The sequence below is a fragment of the Pongo abelii genome, chromosome 23 (genome assembly GCF_028885655.2).
Source record: "Pongo abelii isolate AG06213 chromosome 23, NHGRI_mPonAbe1-v2.0_pri, whole genome shotgun sequence".
NCBI classification, from domain to species: domain Eukaryota; kingdom Metazoa; phylum Chordata; class Mammalia; order Primates; family Hominidae; genus Pongo; species Pongo abelii.
This window is the reverse complement of record NC_085929.1, coordinates 49,254,762-49,276,098: the sequence shown is the minus strand read 5'-3', so window position 1 is coordinate 49,276,098 and position 21,337 is coordinate 49,254,762. Positions and strand designations below refer to the sequence as shown.

At 52.4% G+C, this 21,337-nt stretch overlaps 1 protein-coding gene and 1 long non-coding RNA gene across 2 annotated transcripts; one reads left to right on the top strand and one right to left on the bottom strand.

The window, feature by feature from the left end:
• Positions 1-7,825: 7,825 nt before the first annotated feature.
• Positions 7,826-9,032, bottom strand: LOC134761173 (uncharacterized). Its single transcript, XR_010139477.1, has 2 exons — positions 8,909-9,032; positions 7,826-8,262 (listed from the first exon to the last, which is right to left on the bottom strand). It is a non-coding gene; the product is annotated as an uncharacterized LOC134761173 (long non-coding RNA).
• A 9,936-nt stretch (positions 9,033-18,968) lies between these two features.
• Positions 18,969-19,910, top strand: LOC100431484 (large ribosomal subunit protein uL18-like). The gene has a single exon (XM_063723100.1). It carries the CDS (start codon positions 18,987-18,989, stop codon positions 19,878-19,880), a length of 894 nt encoding a protein of 297 aa, XP_063579170.1. The 5' UTR covers positions 18,969-18,986; the 3' UTR covers positions 19,881-19,910.
• The last annotated feature ends 1,427 nt before the right edge of the window (positions 19,911-21,337 follow it).

Genomic DNA, 21,337 nt, shown 5'->3' with positions numbered 1-21,337 from the left:
GGTCTCAGAATCAGGAATCTGATTTGAGCATTCCTTAAAATGCTATTAAGATGGCAAAATGGAAACTGGAGAACTCGGCAGATACCTTCCAGAGAGCTAGGAAACCCATTTCATCTACTCCCGGTGTCTTTAAATAGACGTGAAGACTGACAGATACGTTGGAAGCGCCAGGCATTTTGGGAGTCATCTTTGAGCAAATTGGCGGCTTCACAGGCGGACCACTGAAGAGTGTATGCAGAGGCCAGTTCCCATGGGGGCCGGAACAGACAGGGGTTATTGTCGCAGGTAGGAAGTCCCAGGTATACCATCCAAGCTGGCGGGACTGGAGCTGACTCGCTCGCCCTCAGCCACACTGTCCTTGCCACACCAGCCCCTCCCCTCCTGCTTGTCACAGATGGCGTCCTCCCTTCCGGGCCTCTGGGCAAGAACAAGGAGAGGAGAAAGGGCTGACTCCCAGCGAGGGACTTGTGCCTTTTTTTCCCCAGCCAGAACTGTGTCCCAGAACCCCCTAGTTGCAAGGGAGTGGCAGTGGGGTGTGTTTTCAGCAGGTCCCATTGCTGCCTTGAACAAAATCAGGATCTGTTGGTGAGGAGAGGGGGATGGGAGTGGGACTGGCAGCCTGGGGGGGGACAACTTACTTCAGGACCACACGGGGAACAGAGAACCAGAGGGGAGCAAAGAAGGCAGAGCCACCAGCAGAGGGAGTCCTGCAGCTGGGCCTGGACAGGCAGTATGGAAGTGAGTGTCCGAGGTGAGGAGCGTGGCCGTGCAGAGGCCCCGGGGTGGGCAGTGGCAGAGGGAGCAAAGGACAGGAGCAGTGGCGAGACTGGTGCCAGGGGCAGGGAGCGGGGGCTGCCCGTTGATTCATTTTCTCGTCCAGGCTTTTCCTGAGCCTGCTGGGAAGGGTGTGGACGGTAGGACAGCCTTGATGCCATGGTTGGGTTTGCAAGCTAGCAGCAGCTGGCACTTGGTGAGCTCTGAGGATGTGTGGGGCACAGGCTGAGCCTGCACACGTAAGAGCACACGCAGTCCTCACACCAGCACTTAGAGGCAGGCAGGATTGTTGCTCCCACTTCACAGAGGAGGACGCTGAGGTTCAGAGAGGCCAAATGAGCCACCCAAGGCCTCTCAGTCAGGAAGCAGAGGATCTGGGCACCCAACCCGCTAAACTGCCACACTCTGCCACCCTCCAGGGGCAGTCAGAGGGGAGGCTACATTGAAGAGGAAGGGGGTGAGGGCCAGGAGGACAGCGAGGAGGTGGTGGTGGAGGCCTGCCTTTCTCCTGACACAGGCAGTGTGGCGCTGTTCTGGGAGGGTTCTGGCAGAAAGGGTGTCTTTGGGTCTTGGGTGGTGGGCACCTGGGTGCCAGGCCCAAATGGACCCCATGGCCCCTAGGTGTGCAGAGGCAGAGTGTGTACTGCTCGGAGTGGCAGGCAGAGCCACTGGACGAGGAGCTCTATGACGCCCTGGCCCAGGGATGGCGGCCAGAGGGGGCAGCGAGGAGTCCTGCCCTGCCAGGTGAACCCACCCTGACCACACCCCCACCAACTCCCCACCCCTAGGAGTCCTGGGTCTGCCACAGGCCCCTACATCTGGGTTCCCGGAGGCCCTGGGGAGGAGCAGAGGGAGCCGGGCTTTCACTCTCTTCCTAAGGCTGAAGCCCCAGCCCCGGGTTGCTGCCCACCCCAGCCTGGGACAGCCCGGACACCTGTGCTCCTCCTCTTTGGGTCCCTGGATGTGGAAATAGGCCTCTGGTCACCCTCAGTTACCCTGAGGGGAGGGTTGTGGGAGTGGAGGGGCTGTGCCGTCTAACCAGGCTTTGGGGGTGGGACACTGACCTGGGCTTGGAGCTCTGGAGAATCGTCCACTGGCCTCAGTCCCGGCTCTGCCCAAACCCTGAGGGTCTGGGAGCCCCGCCTGGCCCTCCCTGCTGGTCAGCCTGCCGATGCCACCCATCTGACACCACGCTGATGCCACCTGTGTGCCCTCGCCAGGTGGTGGGCAGGGGCCTCTCCCGCTGGGCAGTGCTCTGCATCCCAGTATGGGGCTGGATGAGGAGAGGCCCCTGGAGCCGCCCGCCTGTGAACACCATCCCCAGTCCCCCACTGGAACCCCTTGCAACTGCCGTGTGCCCCGTCTGTCCACCTGGGCTTCGGGGAACTGGTCTCGGGATGGGAAGGGGCCTGCCTCCAGTTCCACCCTTGGTCTTAGGCTGCAGGGAGGTAGACGGCCTTCCGGGAGCCCTTATTGCCTGGTACCATGGGTGGGAGGGAGCCTGGGGGATTCCAGGGTCCAGACCCTGACTCCAAAGCCTCAGGGATCAGGAAGCCCCCGGCAAGCTGTGGCCACAGCCATGGCCTTGAGCTGGGCACGGCCAAAGAGGGCTGGCTGGGGTCTCTGCCACTCTGACATCGGGCAGTGGACAGGTTACCCAGCCTTGCCCCAGCATCCCCTGGCAGCCTGCCTCCCAGCCTGAGCCCCTGCCTTGGCTTCCCTGCAGTACTCAGTGACATGCAGGGAGGGCACTCAGCACCGAAGTGTCCTCTGCACTGATAACACCAGTGTCCCTGTGACAAGGCCCAGCAGCCAGCCAGCACAGTCACCTGCTCTCTGCCACCCTGTTGGCGATTCCTGGACACACTGGGCCCTGAAGGCTCAGGCAGCGGCTCCTCCAGCCACGAGCTCTTCAACGAGGCTGACTTCATCTCACACCTCCCGGCCCCAAGCCCTTCACCCGCCTCATCACCTGTGCCAGCCAGCATGGCAATGCCATTGAGGAGGAGGCCCCAGAGCTGGGCCCGCTGGGGCGTGTGTTTGTAGACGACTTCCACTACGACTACAATTTCATTCATCTCCACGAGGATCTGTGCTATGGGCCCTTCGAGGGGCCTGACCTAGACCTGGCAGGGACGGGATCGGACGCCCCCACTGCACAGCCATCCTGCTGCACCCTCCACCGGCAGCCCCGTGCCTGCCACAGGGCCTCCTGCAGCCAAGGAGGAGGGGGTACTGGGACCCTTGGCCCAGCCAGGCCAGCCACTCCCCACTCCCACCTTCAGAGCAGACTCCTGGGAACACTCTGGTTAATTTCCTGTCTGAGGAAGACGCCCCCATAGAGGCTCCAGACCTTGGACTCTCCAGCCCGCCCTGGCCCAGGGTTTCTATTAATGGCACACACACGCCTGCCGCCCTGGGAGCCAAAATGCCTTCCTAGTCGACTAGGACAGCCAGAGCCAGCTGCCCCCTCTGTGGTGGGACAGGACCAATGAGGTTTCCAAGGACAATGAGGAACCCGTGGGCCACGGAGCACCCCACCTGCCCCAGAGACTCAGCCCCATGCTGCCCCCTTTGTCCCCTGTTGACAGCACCCACTCCTCTCCTGGTCCTGACATGGTGGAGTTGTAAACAGGAAGGACTGTAGCCTGGGAGCCAGCTCTGGATGGTGGCCTGGGGCCTGTGGACAGTTAGCTGTGGCCCACTGTGGGGGCGGCTCCTCCCCCTCCTCCAGTAGGCACTCTGCCAGAGATTAAGGGCAGGGACAGCCTCCTGGAGCCAGAGACTCCCACCTTCCCAACCCCAGGACCAGGCTTATGGGACCTGCAGACTGTGGCAGTGCCGGGGACCTTCCTCCCCACAACCCTGATTGGCTGCAGGCACACACCCTGGGTGACTGCCCGGAGCCCGGGACCCAAGGGCCAGCCTGAGCCCCTCAGCCCTGAGGTGCCCCTGAGCTCTGGGCTTCTGTCCACGCCAGCTTGGGACAGCCCCAACAACAGCAACAGAGTCCCTGAGGCCCAGTCCCTGGCCCCCAGTCTGGCTGAGACGGGACCCCACGGACCTGCTGGCTGCCAGGAACTCCAGCTGGCGAGCGGGAAGCGGGAAGCTGGAGCAAGGCAAGTGGTGTGGGCTGTTGGGTGGGCGGGGAGTTTGCACGGGACCTTGGTGACTGTTTCCTCATCTGAAAATGAGCAGAGTGGGACACAGGCGCTGTCTGTCCTGCTTCCCTTGGGGCGGGGGTTCCTAGGATTAGGGGAAACTGACAGCTGTGGTAGGTGGAGGCTCCATGAGGTGAGAGGAGCATTGCTCCAGCTCAGCCTGGCCAACATGGCAAAACTGTCTCTCTACAAAAATTAGCCGGGCGTGGTGGCGGGTGCCTGTAGTCCCACTTACTCAGGAGGCTGAGGCAGGAGAATCGCTTGAACCTGGGAGGCGGAGGTTGCAGTGAGCCGAGATTGTGCCGCCACTGCACTCCAGCCTGGGCAATAGAGCAAGACTCTGTCTCACAAATAAAAATAAAAAATAAAATAAAATATACCTACTAAGCATCTACCTGTGCCCAGCACTATTCTAGGCACAGGATACAGTGGAAAATGAGATAGACAAACTGAGAAAAAAGAAATAGGATCATTCATTCTTCACTCCCCAATATTATAGAACTAGTTCAGGCCTATTAATGAAATAACTTAGGGCTACGAAAATGTAGTGTGCATAGACTAACGCAGGCACGTGACGAGCATTTACTGAAACACACACTTTGGCGTTCCACCACCAGGCTCTGCCGGCAGCACTTGGTAACGAACACGGCTGCTGCACAGGCTCAAAAGAAGCAAGAGAGTCAGGGCTGAGTTAGGGCACATTCAGCCGGCTGTCGTCACAACAGCTGGAGAGACACTACCTCTGGGCAACTTTCTGGAGAAACCTCAACCTGCTTCCTGAAAGGGCAAGCCAGGCTGAACACCTTCAGTAGAGAGTCATTTGTGGGATAATCCATTACCATCTATTCACACTATAGGAAAAGCAGTCTCTTGAGAGAGGAGAACCTAGGACAGGGAAATTTTGCCAGGGAGAGGGACTTTTGAGTTCTGAGGACTTCCCAGTCGCGGGGATGACTTGCAGCTGTGGGTGAATCATGATGGCTGCTGATGTTTATTGCATGTGCACTGAGCCTCCTGGCCACCACACCACACAGATTAACTCTAGAATTACCAAAACCTACCGGGTAGGTACCTTTTGTTTTTTGTTTGTTTGGTTTTTTTTTTTGTTTTTTTTTTGAGACGGAGTCTCGCTCTGTCACCCAGGCTGGAGTGCAGTGGCCCTATCTCAGCTCATTGCAAGCTCCATCTCCCGGGTTCACGCCATTCTCCTGCCTCAGCCTCCCAAGTAGCTGGGACTACAGGCGCCCGCCACCACGCCTGGCTAATTTTTTGTATTTTTGGTAGAGACGGGGTTTCACTGTGTTAGCCAGGGTGGTCTCGATCTACTGACCTTGTGATACACCCGCCTCGGCCTCCCAGAGTGCTGGGATAACAGGCATGAGCCACCGCGCCCAGCCCGGGTAGATACCTTTTCTCCCTTCTATTTTTATAGATGGAGAAACAGACACAGTGAAGTCATAGGGCCAACAAGTAGGGGAGCTGGGATTCTTTTTATTTTCTTTGAGACAGAGTCTCGCTCTTGTCACCCAGGCTGGAATGCAATGGGGCGATCTCGGCTCACTGCAACCTCTGCCTCCTGGAATCAAGCGATTCTCCTGCCTCAGCCTCCTGAGTAGCTGGGATTACAGGTGCGTGCCACCACACCTGGCTAATTTTTTTAATTTTAGTAGAGAGGGTTTTGCCATGTTGGCCAGGCTGGTCTCGAATTCTTGACTTCTTGGCCTCCCAAAATGCTGGGATTACAGGTGTGAACCACAGCGCCCGGCTGGCGAGCTGGGATTCTAAGCCAGTAAGTCGGACTCTAGAGCCTGAAGCCTCTCAGTCCCTCTCCCTGTACCTCTGGGCCCCAGGGTGGAGAAAGCAGGCAGGGCTACCCCGGTGTCCTTTCTATGCCCAGAGCCCAGCACCCAGTAGGCGACCACACGTATCGAAATGAACAACGACACGCAGAGCACTGTCAGGGACAACCCTTTCCTACCCCAACCCTTCTTCACGGAGCTCACCTGGGCCTCACCCCTCCCCAGCCCCACATCTCCACTGAGTATAGAGAGAGACCCCTCCCCTTATTTGCCTGACTTTGGAATCTTCCCCTCTGGCCCACAGCCATCCTGGGATCTACCCCGTTTTGTACACAAAGCCTTTGTCTTCTTAGGAAAATGACCAGATTCTGTCCGTGAAAGTATCCAGCCTGAACGGGAGGTGGAGAGAGAGCACCTCATGGAAAATTATAGCAACGCATTTCTTTGTATTTTAATACTTCCAGGACCTCACTTTGGCAGCAAACCTACTCTGGTTAGATCCCAGCATCCTTAGCCTTTTTGTGCCATGGATCTCTTTGGTATCTGATAAAGCCTATGGACTTTTTTTTTTTTTTTAATGGAGGCTGAGTCTTGCTCTGTTGCCCAGGCTGGAGTACAATGGTACGATCACGGCTCACGGTAACTTCCGCCTCCCAGGTTCAAGCAATTCTCCTACCTCAGCCTCCCGAGTAGCTGGGACTACAGGCACACACCACCATGTCTGGCTAATTTTTTGTATTTTAGTAGAGATGGGGTTTCACTATGTTGTCCAGGCTGGTCTCAAACTGCTGAGATCAGGCAATCTGCCCGCCTCGGCCTCCCAAAGTGCTGGGATTACAGGTGTGAGCCGCTGCACCGAGCCCTATTTTTTCTTTTTTTTTGGAGACAAAGTCTCGCTCTGTCACCCAAGCTGGAGTGCAGTGGCGTGATCTCGACTTACTGCAACCTCTGCCTCCCGAGTTCAAATGATTCTCCTGCCTCAGCCTCCTGAGTAGCTGGGACTACAGGTGCCTGCCACCACACCTGGCTAATTTTTTGTATTTTAGTAGAGATAGTTGGCCAGGCTGGTCTTGAACTCCTGAGCTCAGGCAATCCACCCACCTCAGCCTCCCAAAGTGCTGAGATTACAGGCATAAGCCACTGTGCCTGGCCTCAGATTTCTTTTTTTTTTTGAGACAGAGTCTCACTGTCACCCAGGCTGGAGTGCAGTGGCACACGTCAGATTTCTTTTTTTTTTTTTTGAGACAGAGTCTCACTGTCACCCAGGCTGGAGTGCAGTGGCACAATCTTACCTCACTGCAACCTCCACCTCCCAGGTTCAAGTGATTCTCCTGCCTCAGCCTCCCGAGTATCTGGGATTATAGGCACCCACTGCCACGCCAGGCTAATTTTTGTATTTTTAGTAGAGATGGGGTTTCACCATCTTGGCCAGAATGGTCTCGATCTCCTGACCTTGTGATCCACCCACCTCGGCCTCCCAAAGTGCTGGGATTACAGGCGTGAGTCACCGCACCTGGCCTGGCCTCAGATTTTTATTTTAAGTGCACAAAATAAAATACAGAGAGCAATGTATATAAATCATATAGAGTTTATGAAAATATTTGTGATATTACATGATATGCTTTACTGGCACATTAAATGACAAGATCCAGAGTTGGGTCTAATTACTATAATTTTGAGGTAATAATGAGCAAAAATGATATCTCAAGATGTCTGCAACAGCTGCAGTGTAACATGAAAATATCTGATTTCTATTGGTGACAAGGTAACAGGTGCTGCTAACACTAATGATGTTTGTTCCCAGCAACATCCACCATGGAAGGAAATGCTGAATTTCAATTAAAGTGTAGGGAAAATCAAGATGTAATCTCCCTCCTCCTTGTTTTTTTTTTTTTTTTTTTTTTGAGGCATGGTCTTGCTCTGTTGCCCAGGCTGGAGTGCAGTGGAGCACTCATGGCCCACTGCGGCCTCAACCTCCTGGGCTCAAGCGATCCTCCCACCTCAGCCTCCTAAGTAGTTGGAACCACAGGTGTGCACCACTACACTGGGCTAATTTATCTTCTTTTATTTTTTATTTTTTTTGAGACAGAGTTTTGCTCTTGTTGCCCAGGCTGGAGTGCAATGGCATGATCTCACCTCACTGCAACCTCCGCCTCCCAGGTTCAAGCAATTCTCCTGCCTCAGCCTCCCAAATAGCTGGGATTACAGGCACCTGCCACCATGCCTGGCTAATTTTTCTATCTTTAGTAGAGATGGGGTTTCACCATGTTGGCCAGGCTCGTCTCAAACTCTTGATCTTGTGATCCACCTGCCTCAACTTCCCAAAGTGCTGGGATTACAGGTGTGAGCCATCGTGCCTGTTTTTTTTTTTTTTTTATAGAAGTGGGGTCTTGCCTCCCTCCTGGTACTGACATACCTGCTAGCGTGTGACTGAAGGCACTGTCCCTGGCCCCAGCAGAAGGACTGTAGTCAGATGATGGCTCACACACCTTGACCTGTTGCTCCCAGGAGTTGCCTATGCTATTCAGCTAAGGGGACCACAGTGCCTGCTGGCCCGGCTGAGCTCTGCCCAGTGAGCCCGCCCATTTCCCCGGCCACTGACTCTCGCTCTTCTGCTTTTCCCGGCAACAAGGGCCCAGCCTCACCTGCAGCCCCCCGACCAGCAGAGGCTCCCCCCTTAGACTTACAAGTCTATGGCCACTGGCATCCGGCTGCCTGCCCTTCCTGCTTCCCCAGGGTCCCTTCAGAGGGTCTTGGGGTTTCTGACCCCTTTTAGCTTCACCCTCCTGGTTCAAGCAGTGTTCTTTCTCTATCAGGCCTGGTGGCTGTTGTGTGGGGCTCTTCATGGCGAGGGGTGGCCCTGAGCCAGTGGGTTGGAAGACAGGGTGACCAGAGAAGAGGGAAGCCCGAGGGGGCTGAGATCGGTCTGAACTGTGGGTGCACTGCCTGGGTGCCGTGGGAAAGGCCAGTGTGGGGGGGGTCGGGAGGGCCGCCGCAGCCCCCAGGCGCTACCTGTGAAGCTCCGGATCCTCCCTCTATCATCCTCCCCTTTCTCTTCCAGCCCCTGCTTTCCAGGAACTTTGCCACACCCGCACGTGCACCCTTCCCTCCCCTCCCCTCCCCTCCCGGGCCCTCCCACCACTGCTGCGGCGGCGTGTGCTGCACTTGCCTTACCAGCTCTCCTTGCTTTTTTCTCTGCTTTCTGTCCAACTGCCAGCTGATCGATCGGGTTAAGCAAGTCCCTCCCATCCTGAGAGCCCCAGGCCCTTCGACCTCTAAACAGATCCCTCCTCTTCTCGGCAACCTCCCTTTCCAAGCCTGCCTGGACGGTTGCTCTGTGACTTAACAGTGGCTCCCCCAGCCCCAAAGCCAGCCCCCTTCATCTGTGACTTAGTCTGCTGTCGTGGTGAGCTGACACATCCAGGTGTGACCACTGGTGAAAACTTGTGCCTCTGTTGTACACCCTGCCCTGTTCTATAAATATCAATACTCATATAGACACACCTACACATGGCCGACCGCCTCACCTCTAGCGCTGGGAATCAGTCACCGTGCTGTCCTTGTGGAGTCTTGGGGTCCCACTACAAGAGAACGCTGTCCCCCGACATCCCCCCTCCAAAATGCGCCGCCTCCAGTGATCCTCCCTGCCGTGCCCGGCCTGTTGACAGCCAGCTCCCGCCACCCCTCCTGCCCCCCGCCAAGCATTGGGGTGCTGTGCAGGCAGCCGTGTGGCCTGACAGTCTCTACCAGTCCTGCTGTCCCTCGGCTGGGAATCAAACTCATTTCTTGATAACAGGGAATGTCTCCCCTGCTGGTTGTCTTCTCCGTGGAGCTCAGGGGAGGGGAAGGGCCACGCCATTACTAGGGTGCTGTTGGGAGCGGTGAAAAGGGACACCTTTCACCTTTCCAAGGGACACTTCCTGGAAAGCTCCTGGAGCTTAGCTGGCTCTCATCCTGTGAAGCCGGCTCTGGCCATGATGGGGCAGGGCCACAAACTCAGCCTGGAGGGAGCCTGCGGCACAGCCGGCACTCCGGAGGCACAGACCAGTGAGGCAGGCAGGGGGACTGAACGGAAGACGCCTGGGCTGGATGGAAGTCAGTGCCCTGAGTACTGCTGCAGGTGTCCCAGGTATTGGTCTCCCTGCAGACTCTGAGCCTCTTGGCTCTTCATTTCCACCTGCAGGAAGACCCTGGGCGTAAAGGCAGGTGGTGGCTGGCTTCCACATTCTGGGCCCATAAATAAGGTAGCGAGGGCTCTGTGGGACTCTTTCACCGCCCCTGGCCCCTTGCTCTAGGCCTCAGTGACGGCCTCCCTTGCCTAGAGCTCCATGCCTCCTTCCCCAGCCTCAGATCTGACAGCCTTCTTCCCACCATTTGAACCGTAGGCCACAGACTGGTGGAAACGCAGAGGGAGTCAAGCACCATCTGCTAAAGTGTGCAACATGCCTAATGCTTTCCACGTATTATCCCACTTAATCCTCAGCACCTCTGCGAGGAAGATGCTAACTTCCTTTTTAAACTAATGAAACCAAGACTTAGAGATGCAAAGTAGTTGAATGGTGACCAGTGGAGCCGAAGCCGGGATCCAGTTTGAATCTGAGGAGCCTCTTATACCACTGTCTCTTTCCCTATAACTGGACAGCTCCATGCCCCTATTCAGTATGATGATGTCCACACCCGGGGCTACCCACCTCTAGAAGTCAGAGGGCAGGAAGCGAGAAACAGTCACAGGACTGCCCTGGAGGGTGCTGGGGTCACTGTCCCCCTTGCTAGAGCTGCCTGTGACCTCATACCTCCCCTCCCCAGGGGCTGGTACCCACCTCCTAGCCCTTCTTGGATGGGGCAGGGTTACCGTCTCCTTCAGCCCAGCTTCTCCTGCAGCTCCTTCTTGCCATGCAGCTCCGACTGCAGCAGACTGGCCATCTCCATGTTCTCCTTGTTCTGGACACAGAGAAGCAATCAGTGGCCACCCACTGCAGCTGGAGACCCCAGAACTTGGTGTCTGCCTTCTGCCGCCCATGGCCCCAGGAAGGGTGGAGGCAGGTTAGAGAAAAACCATCCCCCCTACCCCACAGCCATTGGGGCAGGGCTCTGGCTCACAGGTGCCTTCAGAAGTACCATTTCACGTGAGGGCTACAACGCCCTATTTCACAGGTGGGGAAACAAAGACCCAGAGGACTAGGGAGAAGGGGAGGCTCCCCAGGTGGGGCCGAGCACCGGCTCCTCGAAGCCGCTCTGCAACTCGGCCAGCTGCTCCTCGAGCTCATGGTTCTAGGAAAGCACGCAGCTGACGGTGGTGAGCTGGGTCTGCATGCCTCCAGGGTTTGCACGTGCGCCTTCGCCTGCTCCCCCAGAGCTCAGCCTTGTGCCCAGCTCCTGCAGCCTCTTCTCCTCCTCCTGCTCCCGCAGCCTCTCATCCTGAGGTGCATGCAGAGAGGAGGAGGTGGAAGGGGACTGCGGGGACAGGTAGAGCAATCATTAGGGCTGGGGGTTGTGTGGGCTGTCTCAGCTGGCAGAGGGGCACCCAGCCTGCGCTGTGGGAGGAGGCATTAGGGCTGGGGGTTGTGTGGGCTGTCTCAGCTGGCAGAGGGGCACCCAGGCCCTGCTATGGGAGGAGGTTGGAGGGCTGGGCTGCAGGGACACTGGGCTATGGCTCCGGCACTCTCACCTCCAGATCCTTCAGGTTAGCAGACGATGCAGGGCCCTCCCCTTTGACAAATGTTGTTGACTACGAGAGAGGAGATTGCTCCTGAGATGTTCTGTCCCCCAGTGTCTAAGCCCTCTGACTTCCTTTCTTCCCCATCAACTGGCAACATTTTCTTTTCTGCCTAACTTGGACCCTTCGTCCCGTAACCCCTTTGTGCCAACGTCTCTCATGGTTCTTATCTCCCCACCATCCCTCCCTCCTGAGCAACTCTCATCCGGTGCTTCTGCGGCAGCATAAAATGATGAAACCAGTCACGGGGTCCAACTCCTCCCTGTGAACAGCTTCCAGGGAGAAGGCTCAGGGAAGAGGCGACTTCCTCGACACTGCCCAGCAAATCAGCTGGTCCCAGGATCTCCCCTCTCTCTCGTGAATCCCTGCCTCAGTTTCTATCATACTTTCCTTCCCCCCACACCCCCCTCAATTCCTGAGGTACCTCACAAACAAGACTTGAGTTGTTGGGAGAGTTGTCGCAGGCTCTCGGTCGATGAGAAATCCTGGAGGTGGAGACACAGGGGTGAGGAGTGCAGGTGGCTCGATGGAAAAGAGGTCATGGGCAGCGGCTTCCCTGACTCCCTTGGCCTAGACTGCTGCCCCGATAGGAGACACTTGGTTTCATCCATGAGATTGAGGCCAGTGTCAGCATCATGATTCTGTGTGGGAAGAAACATATGAGATGGTCATTCAATTTCTGGTAAGAATCACCCAGGACGGGGTGAGCCAAGCTCCCAAGCTCATTCCAACAATCTTCCATCTCCCCAGACCACAAGGAAAATCCCAGTGTGAGCCTTCCACCAGCCCGGTCCCAGGAAGGGCACTTGGCGCTAGGGAACAAGCTACCTGTGAAAGGAGAGGAGAATCCATAGTAAGTACAGGAGGGCAGTGGGCAGATGGGGAGAAGGCACCCACCTGAGATGCCGCCATGCTGCTGAGACTGGCACCAGGGGAATGGACACTGCCAGGTAACATGGTGTCATCAGATGGCTGCAGAGAAGCAGCATGGTCTTTGGTGTCTGTCATCCGACAGAGCAGGGGGTTAGGGGTCCATGCAGGAGAGAAGGTGCCTCAGTGCCACGGATGCAAGCAATTCTCCTGCCTCAGCCTCCCGAGTAGCTGAGATTACAGGCGCCCACCACTATGCCCGGCTAATTTTTGTATTTTTAGTAGAGACAGGGTTTCGCCATATTATCCAGTCTGGTCTTGAACTCCTGACCTTAGGTGATCTGCTCGCCTTGGCCTCCCAAAGTGCTGGGATTACAGGAGTGAGCCACTGCACCTGGCCTGAGTATGAGTCTTAAGGAATCAGATATGGCAGGCAGGATATTCTAGGCAAGGCAAATACGGCACTAGAAAAGCTAAAGGGTAGAGAAGCAAGTCAGTCATGGCATGAGTCCACACCCAGGTTTAACAGGACTAGATCACTGTTATTAAGCTAAGGGTAGGAGAGGCAACAGAGGAAAAGCTGCAAACACAAGCCAAAGCTGTTCCCAGTTGACATCTGAAGCCCAATGAATGTGATCAAAACAAAGCACTTCGGTTTTGTTTGGGTCTGCTGCCACTAGTACACGGTATAAAGGCAGATATTCACATTCATACCATTTTCTGCATTCTTCAGTATCTGTCAGTGTGTTTAAGTCCTTTTTTTTTTTTTTTTTTTTTGAGACGGAGTCTTGCTCTGTCGCCCAGGCTGGAGTGCAGTGGCGCGATCTCGGCTCACTACAAGCTCTGCCTTACGGGTTCACTCCATTCTCCTGCCTCAGCCTCCCGAGTAGCTGGGACTACAGGCGCCCGCCACCACACCCGGCTAATTTTTTTTGTATTTTTAGTAGAGACGGGGTTTCACCGTGTTAGCCAGGATGGTCTTGATCCTCTGACCTCGTGATCTGCCCGCCTTGGCCTCCCAAAGGGCTGGGATTACAGGAGTGAGCCACCGCGCCCAGCCTGTTTTTGTTTTTTGAGACACAGTCTCACTCTGTCACCCAGACTGGAGTGCAGTGGCGTGATCTTGGCTCACTGCAACTTCTGCCTCCTGGGTTCAAGAGATTCTTGTGCCTCAGTCTCCCAAGTAACTGGAACTACAAGTGTGAGCCACCACAACTGGCTAATTTTTGTATTTTTAGTAGAGCCAGGGTTTTGCCATGTTGGTCAGGCTGGTCTTGAACTCCTGACCTCAGGTGATCCACCCGCATCAGCCTCCGACCTCGCCCGGACATGTTTAAATGCTTTTAATACACAACTTTTTAAAAAGTCAGGACACACTATGAGAAACTTTTTCCGAAGAAAATGATCCAAAAAGCAGAGTGTGAGTCAATGCATGGAGATAGGCAGTATAGAAGTGGTTTTCTAGGCTGGGCGCGGTGGCTCACGCCTGTAATCCCAGCACTTTGGGAGGCCAAGGCAGGCGGATCATGAGGTCAGGAGATCGAGACCATCCTGGCTAACACGGTGAAACCCTGTCTCTACTAAAAATACGAAAAATTAGCTGGGCGTGGTGGCGGGCACCTGTAGTCCCAGCTACTCGGGAGGCTGAGGCAGGAGAATGGCGTGAACCCGGGAAGTGGAGCTTGCAGTGAGCCGAGATCGTGCCACTGCACTCCAGCCTGGGCGACAGAGCGAGACTCCATCTCAAAAAAAAAAAAAAATGGTTTTGTATTCCCTCCTTCTGCACCAGGGAAAAAGAGTATTAATGTGTTTTCACAACAATCTATATGGAGGAGAACAATTTAAATTCCTGCCAAGGATGAATTTGAAATAATATTTTCATGGACTCTTATTTTTTCTTTTCTGGGGTTTTATTTGTTGTTGTTTTTGTTTGTTTGTTTTTGAGACAGAGTCTCACTCTGTCGCCCAGGCTGGAGTGGATAGGAGTCACGTCGCACTTCTCTAGCTGTAAGGACTCTAGGAGAGCAAATATCTGCTCTTTTTGGCTTCCTTAGTTGGGGGCAGAACCTGTTTTTTTTTGCCAAAAGTCATGCAATGGGCCGGGTGCGGTAGCTCATGCCTGTAATCCCAGCACTTTGGGAGACCAAGGTAGGTGGATCACCTGAGGTCGGGAGTTTGAGACCAGCCTGACCAACATGGTGAAACCCCGTCTCCACTAAAAATACAAAAATTAGCCGGGAGTGGTGGCGGGTGCCTGTAATCCCAGCTACTCAGGAGGCTGAGGCAGGAGAATTGCTTGAACCCAGGAGATGGAGGTTGCAGTGAGCCAAGATTGCACCATTGCACTCCAGCCTGGGCAACAGTGAAACTCAGTCTCAAAAAAAAAAAGGTGGGGGGGGCATGCAATGGAGCCGTTCCCAATGTATTCGTCAGTTCTTGAACTGCTATAAAGAAATAACTGAGACTGGGTAATTTATAAGGAAAAGAGCTTTAATTGGCTCATGGTTCTGCAGGCTGTACACACAGCATAGTGGCTTCTGCTTCTGGGGAGGCCTCAAGAGCTTCAAAGCAGAAGGCAGAAGGCAAGTGGGAGCATGAGTCTTCCATGGCAGGTGCAGGACTGAGAGAGAGAGAGAGACAGGAGGTGTTATCTGCTTTTAAACAGCCAGATCTTGTGAGATCTCACTATCCAGTACCAAGAGGGATGGTACTAATCCATTCACGAGAACTCTGCCCCATGATCCAATGGCCTTCCCCCGAGCCCTGCCTCCAACACTGGGGATTACAGTGGATCATGAGACTTGGGTGGGGATACAGATCCAATCCATATCACCCAGACAAAACGTTTACTTGTATCATTAACTGTTAGGCAGCCATGCATGTGCAGAACCTCATAGAGGTCATGACTAGTCTGAAAGGATGTTTAAGAAATGGCCAGTAAATCAGTCAGGATATGATACATTATGCTGCAGTAACAAATGGCTCCAACATCTCATCAGCTTACAGAAATAAAGGTTTACTTCTCATTCAGGTCCACTGTAGATGGCCAATATTTTCACGTTGGGACCCAAGCTGATAAAACAGCCTCTAGAACATGACTGAACTCATAGCAGGGAAAAAGAAAAACAAACCAAAAACCCCACAGCAAGTCACATTCTGGCTCTTGAAGCTTCTGCTTGGAAGTGACAAACATAACTTCTGCCCATATACTATTGGCTAAAACAAATTATGTCTCCAAACCTGGTTTCTGTGGAGCAGGAAGTGTGATATTACCCCAGGGATGGGCAATTAATATTTTTGAAAAAGAATAGGAATATTTTGAATAGAATGCTTCAATAGGCTGGGTGCGGTGGCTCACGCATGTAATCCCAGCACTTTGGGAGGCTGAGGCAGGTGGATCACGTGAGGTCGGGAGTTCGAGACCAACCTCACCAACATGAAGAAACCCTGTCTCTATTAAAAATACAAAATTAGTCGGGCTTAGTAACACACACCTGTAATCCCAGCTACTTGGGAGGCTGAGGCAGGAGGATCACTTGAACCCAGGAGGCAGAGGTTGCAGTGAGCCAAGATTGCGCCACTGCACTCCAGCCTGGGCGACAGAGCTAGACTTTGTCTCAAAAAATAAATTAAAAAATATATAATAATAAAAAAGAGAAAAGTTAAATAGCACAGATATTATGTGAAATAATTAAAAATAAGGCATTAAAATGTATATTCTTCAGAAAAAGACCCTTAACACAGTATCAGAAATAGATATTGCTAAGGAACTGAATAATGTAAGTGGCTAGGAAAGACAGCAACGCTCAGAGATGCATCCCCTGGGGCAACATGGTTCCACAGCAGATATGGCTGTTGGGATCCAGATTACAGCATTCTTGTGAGGCTCTAATCCCTAGTGCCCAGCCCCTTCCTCCAGTGATCCATCAGAAGTAAAAAGAGAAAGGCAGCAATATAACAGAAGACAATATATACGATAAAGTACTCGAAAGCCAGTAAGCGCCATCTAGTGGCAAGGGGATGATTTTTCCCATTTTGTATGTGTTGTCAAATTCAAACTGTGTAGGACAATTTGCCCTCCTATCAGCAGGGTGGGAGAGTTGCCAATGTTTTGTTTTTTGTGTTTTTTTTGTTTTGTTTTGATTTTTGAGATGCAGTTTCACTCTTGTCGCGCAGGCTAGAGTGCAGTGGCGTGATCTCGGCTCACTGCAACCTCCGCCTCCCAGTTTCAAGCGATTCTCCTGCCTCAGCCTCCCAAGTAGCTGAGTTTACAGACACCCACCACCACGCCCAGCTAATTTTTGTATTTTTAGTAGAGACGGGGTTTCACCATGTTGGCCAGGCTGGTTTCAAACTCCTGACCTCAGGTGATCCTCCTGCCTCGGCCTCCCAAAGTACTGGGATTACAGGTGTGAGTGACCGTGCCTGGCAGAGTTTACAGTATTCTACCTTGTCACTAAGTTTGATAAGGTCAGACTCACTAAGTGTTCTCATTTTAATGAATACAGGATAGTATTTCTGATAAACTGATAGTAAGATTTAGAGGCTTATTGCCGGGCATGGTGGCTCACACCTGTAATCCCAGCACTTTGGGAGGCCAAGGCGAACGGATCACATGAGGTCGGGAGTTCGAGACCAGCTGGACCAACATGGAGAAACCTGTCTCTACTGAAAATACAAAATTAGCTGGGTGTTGTGGCGCGTGCCTGTAATCCCAGCTACTCGGGGGGCTGAGGCAGGAGAATCACTTGAACCCAGGAAACAGAGATTGTGGTGAGCTGAAATCATGCCATTGCACTCCAGCATGGGCAACAAGAGCCAAATTCCATCTCAAAAAAAAAAAAAAAAAAAAGAGATTTAGAGGCTTGCTTCTGATTCCATTTTTAAAATGTATTTATTTAGGCTAGGCGCAGTGGCTCACGCCTGTAATCCCAGCACTTTAGGAGGCCGAGGCCGGCGGATCACCTGAGGTCGGGAGTTCGAGACCAGCCTGACCAACATGGTAAAACCTCATCTCTACTAAAAATACAAAAATTAGCCGGGCGTGGTGGCAGGCGCCTGTAATCCCAGATACTTGGGAGACTGAGGCAGGAGAATTGCTTGAACCCAGCAAGCAGAGGTTGTGGTGAGCTGAGATCACACCATTGCACTGCAGCCTGGGCAAAAAGAGTGAAAACTCCATCTCAAAAAAAAAAAAAAAATTATTTATTTAGGTAAGGATATTTTATATATGTATACTGTATTTTTTTTTTTTTTTTTTTTGATACGAGTCTTGCTCTGTTGCCTAGGCTGGAGTCCAATGGCATGATCTCAGCTCACTGCAAACTCTACCTCCTAGATTCAAGTGATTCTCCTGCCGCAGCTTCCTGAGTAGCTGGGACTACAGGTGTGCACTACCACCCCCAGCTAATTTTCTATATTTTTAGTACAGACGGGGTTTCACCATACTGGCCAGGCTGGTCTCGAACCCCTGACTTCAGGTGATCTGCCCGCCTTGGCCTCCCAAAGTGCTGGGATTACAGGTATGAGTCATCGCTTCCAGCCACTTGATATATGTATACTCTATTCTCTATATATTTCCGATGGTACCACATCAAGGGGCACATAATGTCTTGTTATCAATCAAATGTGGTTCAAATGTGGTTGGCCTGATTCATCAATAGATACAGTAATAAGGTTTCTTATCTATCTTTCACCCAATGGCTTTAGAAACCACTGATGATTGGCTGGGCGCAGTGGCTCACGCCTGTAATCCCAGCACTTAAGAGGCCGAGGGGAGCAGATCACGAGGTCAGGAGTTTGAGACCATCCTGGACAACATGGTGAAACCCTGTCTCTACTAAAAATACAAAAATTAGCTAGGTGTTGTGGTGGGTGCCTGTAGTCCCAGCTACTTGGGAGGCTGAGGCAGGAGAACTCCTTAGAACCAGGAGTTGGAGGTTGCAGTGAGCCAAGGTTGCGCCACTGCACTCCAGCCTGGCGACAGAGCAAGACTCCGTCTAAAAAAAAAAAAAACAACACTGATGATTATTACTTAGATTCATCATTTCGTAAAGGATTTGAAAAAAAAGTAATTTTCTAATTTTATTATTCCTTCTGCATTTATTTATTTATTTTGAGATGGAGTTTCATTCTTGTTGCCCAGACTGGAGTGCAATGGCACGATCTCGGCTCACTGCAACCTCCGCCTCCCAGGTTCAAGCGATTCTCCTGCCTCAGCCTCCCGAGTAGCTGGGATTACAAGCATGAGCCACCATAAGCGGCTTATTTTTGTATTTTTAGTACAGACGGGGTTTCACTATGTTGGCCAGGCTGGTCTCGAACTTCTGCCCTCAGGTGATCCACCTGCCTTGGCCTCCCAAAGTGCTGGGATTACAGGCATAAGCCACCATGCCCGGCCAGAAATTGCTCTTAAAGAAGACAGATTTTCTATTTTGGCTTTAGAAGAAATATATCATTTTTATGGATAACTTAACTATTGACTAAAATATAGAATGACCCACAACTAGAGTTGAAAAGAATTTCAGAGACAAAGGATTCTGATCCCATCATATAATAAATTCAGGCTTTTGGGCTCAAAGAAGCCAAGTAGCCTTTTCCCCTCCCTAGCGCCGCTGGGCCTGCAGGTCTCTGTCGAGCCGTGGACGCGGGTCTTTGTTCCAAAGGATGGGGTTCGTTAAAGTTGTTAAGAATAAGGCCTACTTTAACAGATACCAAGTGAAATTTAGAAGACGACAAGCGGGTAAAACTGATTACTATGCTCGGAAACGCTTGGTGATACAGGATAAAAATAAATACAACACACCCAAGTACAGGATGATTGTTTGTGTAACTGACAGAGATATCATTTGTCAGATTGCTTATGCCCATATAGAGGGGTATATGATAGTCTGTGCGGCATATGCACACGAACTGCCAAAATATGGTGTGAAGGTTGGCCCAACAAATTATGCTGCAGCATGTTGTACTGGCCTGCTGCTGGCCCGCAGGCTTCTCGATAGGTTTGGCATGGACAAGATCTATGACGGCCAAGTGGAGGTGACTGGCGATGAATACAACGTGGAAAGCACTGATGGTCAGCCAGGTGCCTTCACCTGCTATATGGATGCAGGCCTTGTCAGAACTACCACTGGCAATAAAGTTTTTGGCGCCCTGAAGGGAGCTGTGGATGGAGGCTTGTCTATCCCCCACAGTACCAAACGATTCCCTGGTTATGATTCTGAAAGCAAGGAATTTAATGCAGAAGTACACCGCAAGCACATCATGGGCCAGAATGTTGCAGGTTACATGCGCTACTTAATGGAAGAAGATGAAGATGCTTACAAGAAACAGTTCTCTCAATACATAAAGAACAGCGTAACTCCAGACATGATGGAGGAGATGTATAAGAAAGCTCATGCTGCTATACTAGAGAATCCAGTCTATGAAAAGAAGTCCAAGAAAGAAGTTAAAAAGGAGAGGTGGAACCTTCCCAAAATGTCCCTTGCTCAGAAGAAGGATCAGGTAGCTCAAAAGAAGGCAAGCTTCCTCAGAGCTCAGGAGCGGGCTGCTGAGAGCTAAATCAAACAATTTTCTATGATGATTTTTCAGATACAGAAAATAAACTTATGGACAGCAAAAAAAAAAAGAAGCCAAGGAATTAACTTGAAGTCACATAGTACATGAGAAACAAGTTTGCCTTTGACTATCACTGGCATTGTAGTCAATGTATAAAACTTACGGAGAACATTATCCAGAAGACTGGGAGGTATAACATTCATCTTTTTTTTTTTTTTTGAAACAGAGTCTCGCATTGTTGCCCAGACTGGAGTACAGTGGCACAATCTTGGCTCACTGCAACCTCCGTCTCCTGGGTTCAAGCAATTCTCCTGCCTCAACCTCCCAAGTAGCTAGGATTACAGGCGCCCACCACCACACCCAGCTAATTTTTTGTATTTTTAGTAGAGACAGGGTTTCACCATGTTGGCCAGGCTGATCTCGAACTCCTGACCTTGTGATTCGCCTGCCTCGGCCTCCCAAAGTGCTGGGATTACAGGTGTGAGCCACCACACCCAGCCTATAACATTAATCTTTATAACAATTCCACTACATTTAAATGATACAGGAAGTTGAATGCATTGCATCAAAGCCAAGTTACTGGGCCAGATGTGGTGGCTCACGCCAGTAATCTCAATACTTTGGGAGGCCAGGGCAGGTGGATCACTTGAGGTCAGGAGTTCGAGACCATCCTGGCCAACATGGCAAAACCCAGTCTCTACTAAAAACACAAAAATTAGCCAGGCATGGTGGCATGTGCCTGTAGTCCCAGCTACTTGGGAGGCTGAGGCAGGAGAATTGCTTGAATTCAGGAGGCGAAGGTTGCAGTGAGCCAGTATCACACCACTGCACTCCAGCCTGGGGGACAGAGTGAGACTGTCTCTCAAAAAATAATGATAAAATAAAAATAAAAATAAACAAATGGTACAGGAAGTAGAATGCATTGCAGCAAAGTCAAGGTACTGGGCTAGGCACAGGGGCTCATGCCTGTAATCCCAGCCTTTGCCTGAGTTCTTGTCCTGTGTCCAGGAAGAATGAGGTACACAGACAAGTGGAGGGTGAGCAAGACAAAGAAAAGCTTTATTGAATCTTAGGACAGCTCAGAGGAGACCCGCAGTGGGCAGCTCCTCTCTGTAAGCAGGTCATCTCCTCCAGTGTTCAGCTCTCCATAGGGAGGAGGCCCTGGAGGCCCTGGAGTGGGTGGCTCCATTCTGCAGGCAGGTCCCTGTTGACTTCCCAGCTCTCAGCAGACAAGGTAGCTCCTCTCTGCAGCTGGTCATCCAGTCTCCAGTTGTTTCTCCACCCTCTGCCTTGCTCTGGCTGAGCCTGGGGTGTTCATGGACCTCAGAGAGGAGGAAATGCAAGCCAACTGGTGCATGGGCACTCAGAAGAGGTACCACAGGTCCCCACTCTGGTCTGTGGATCTGGCAGCCTGGCCTTCAGCCTTCAGGCCCTCCCTGGTCTGAAAGTGGGGTCTTATC

Coding starts and splice junctions, on each gene's coding strand:
- LOC100431484 (XM_063723100.1), top strand. CDS start 18,987: ATGGGGTTCGTTAAAGTTGTTAAGAATAAGGCCTACTTTAACAGATAC.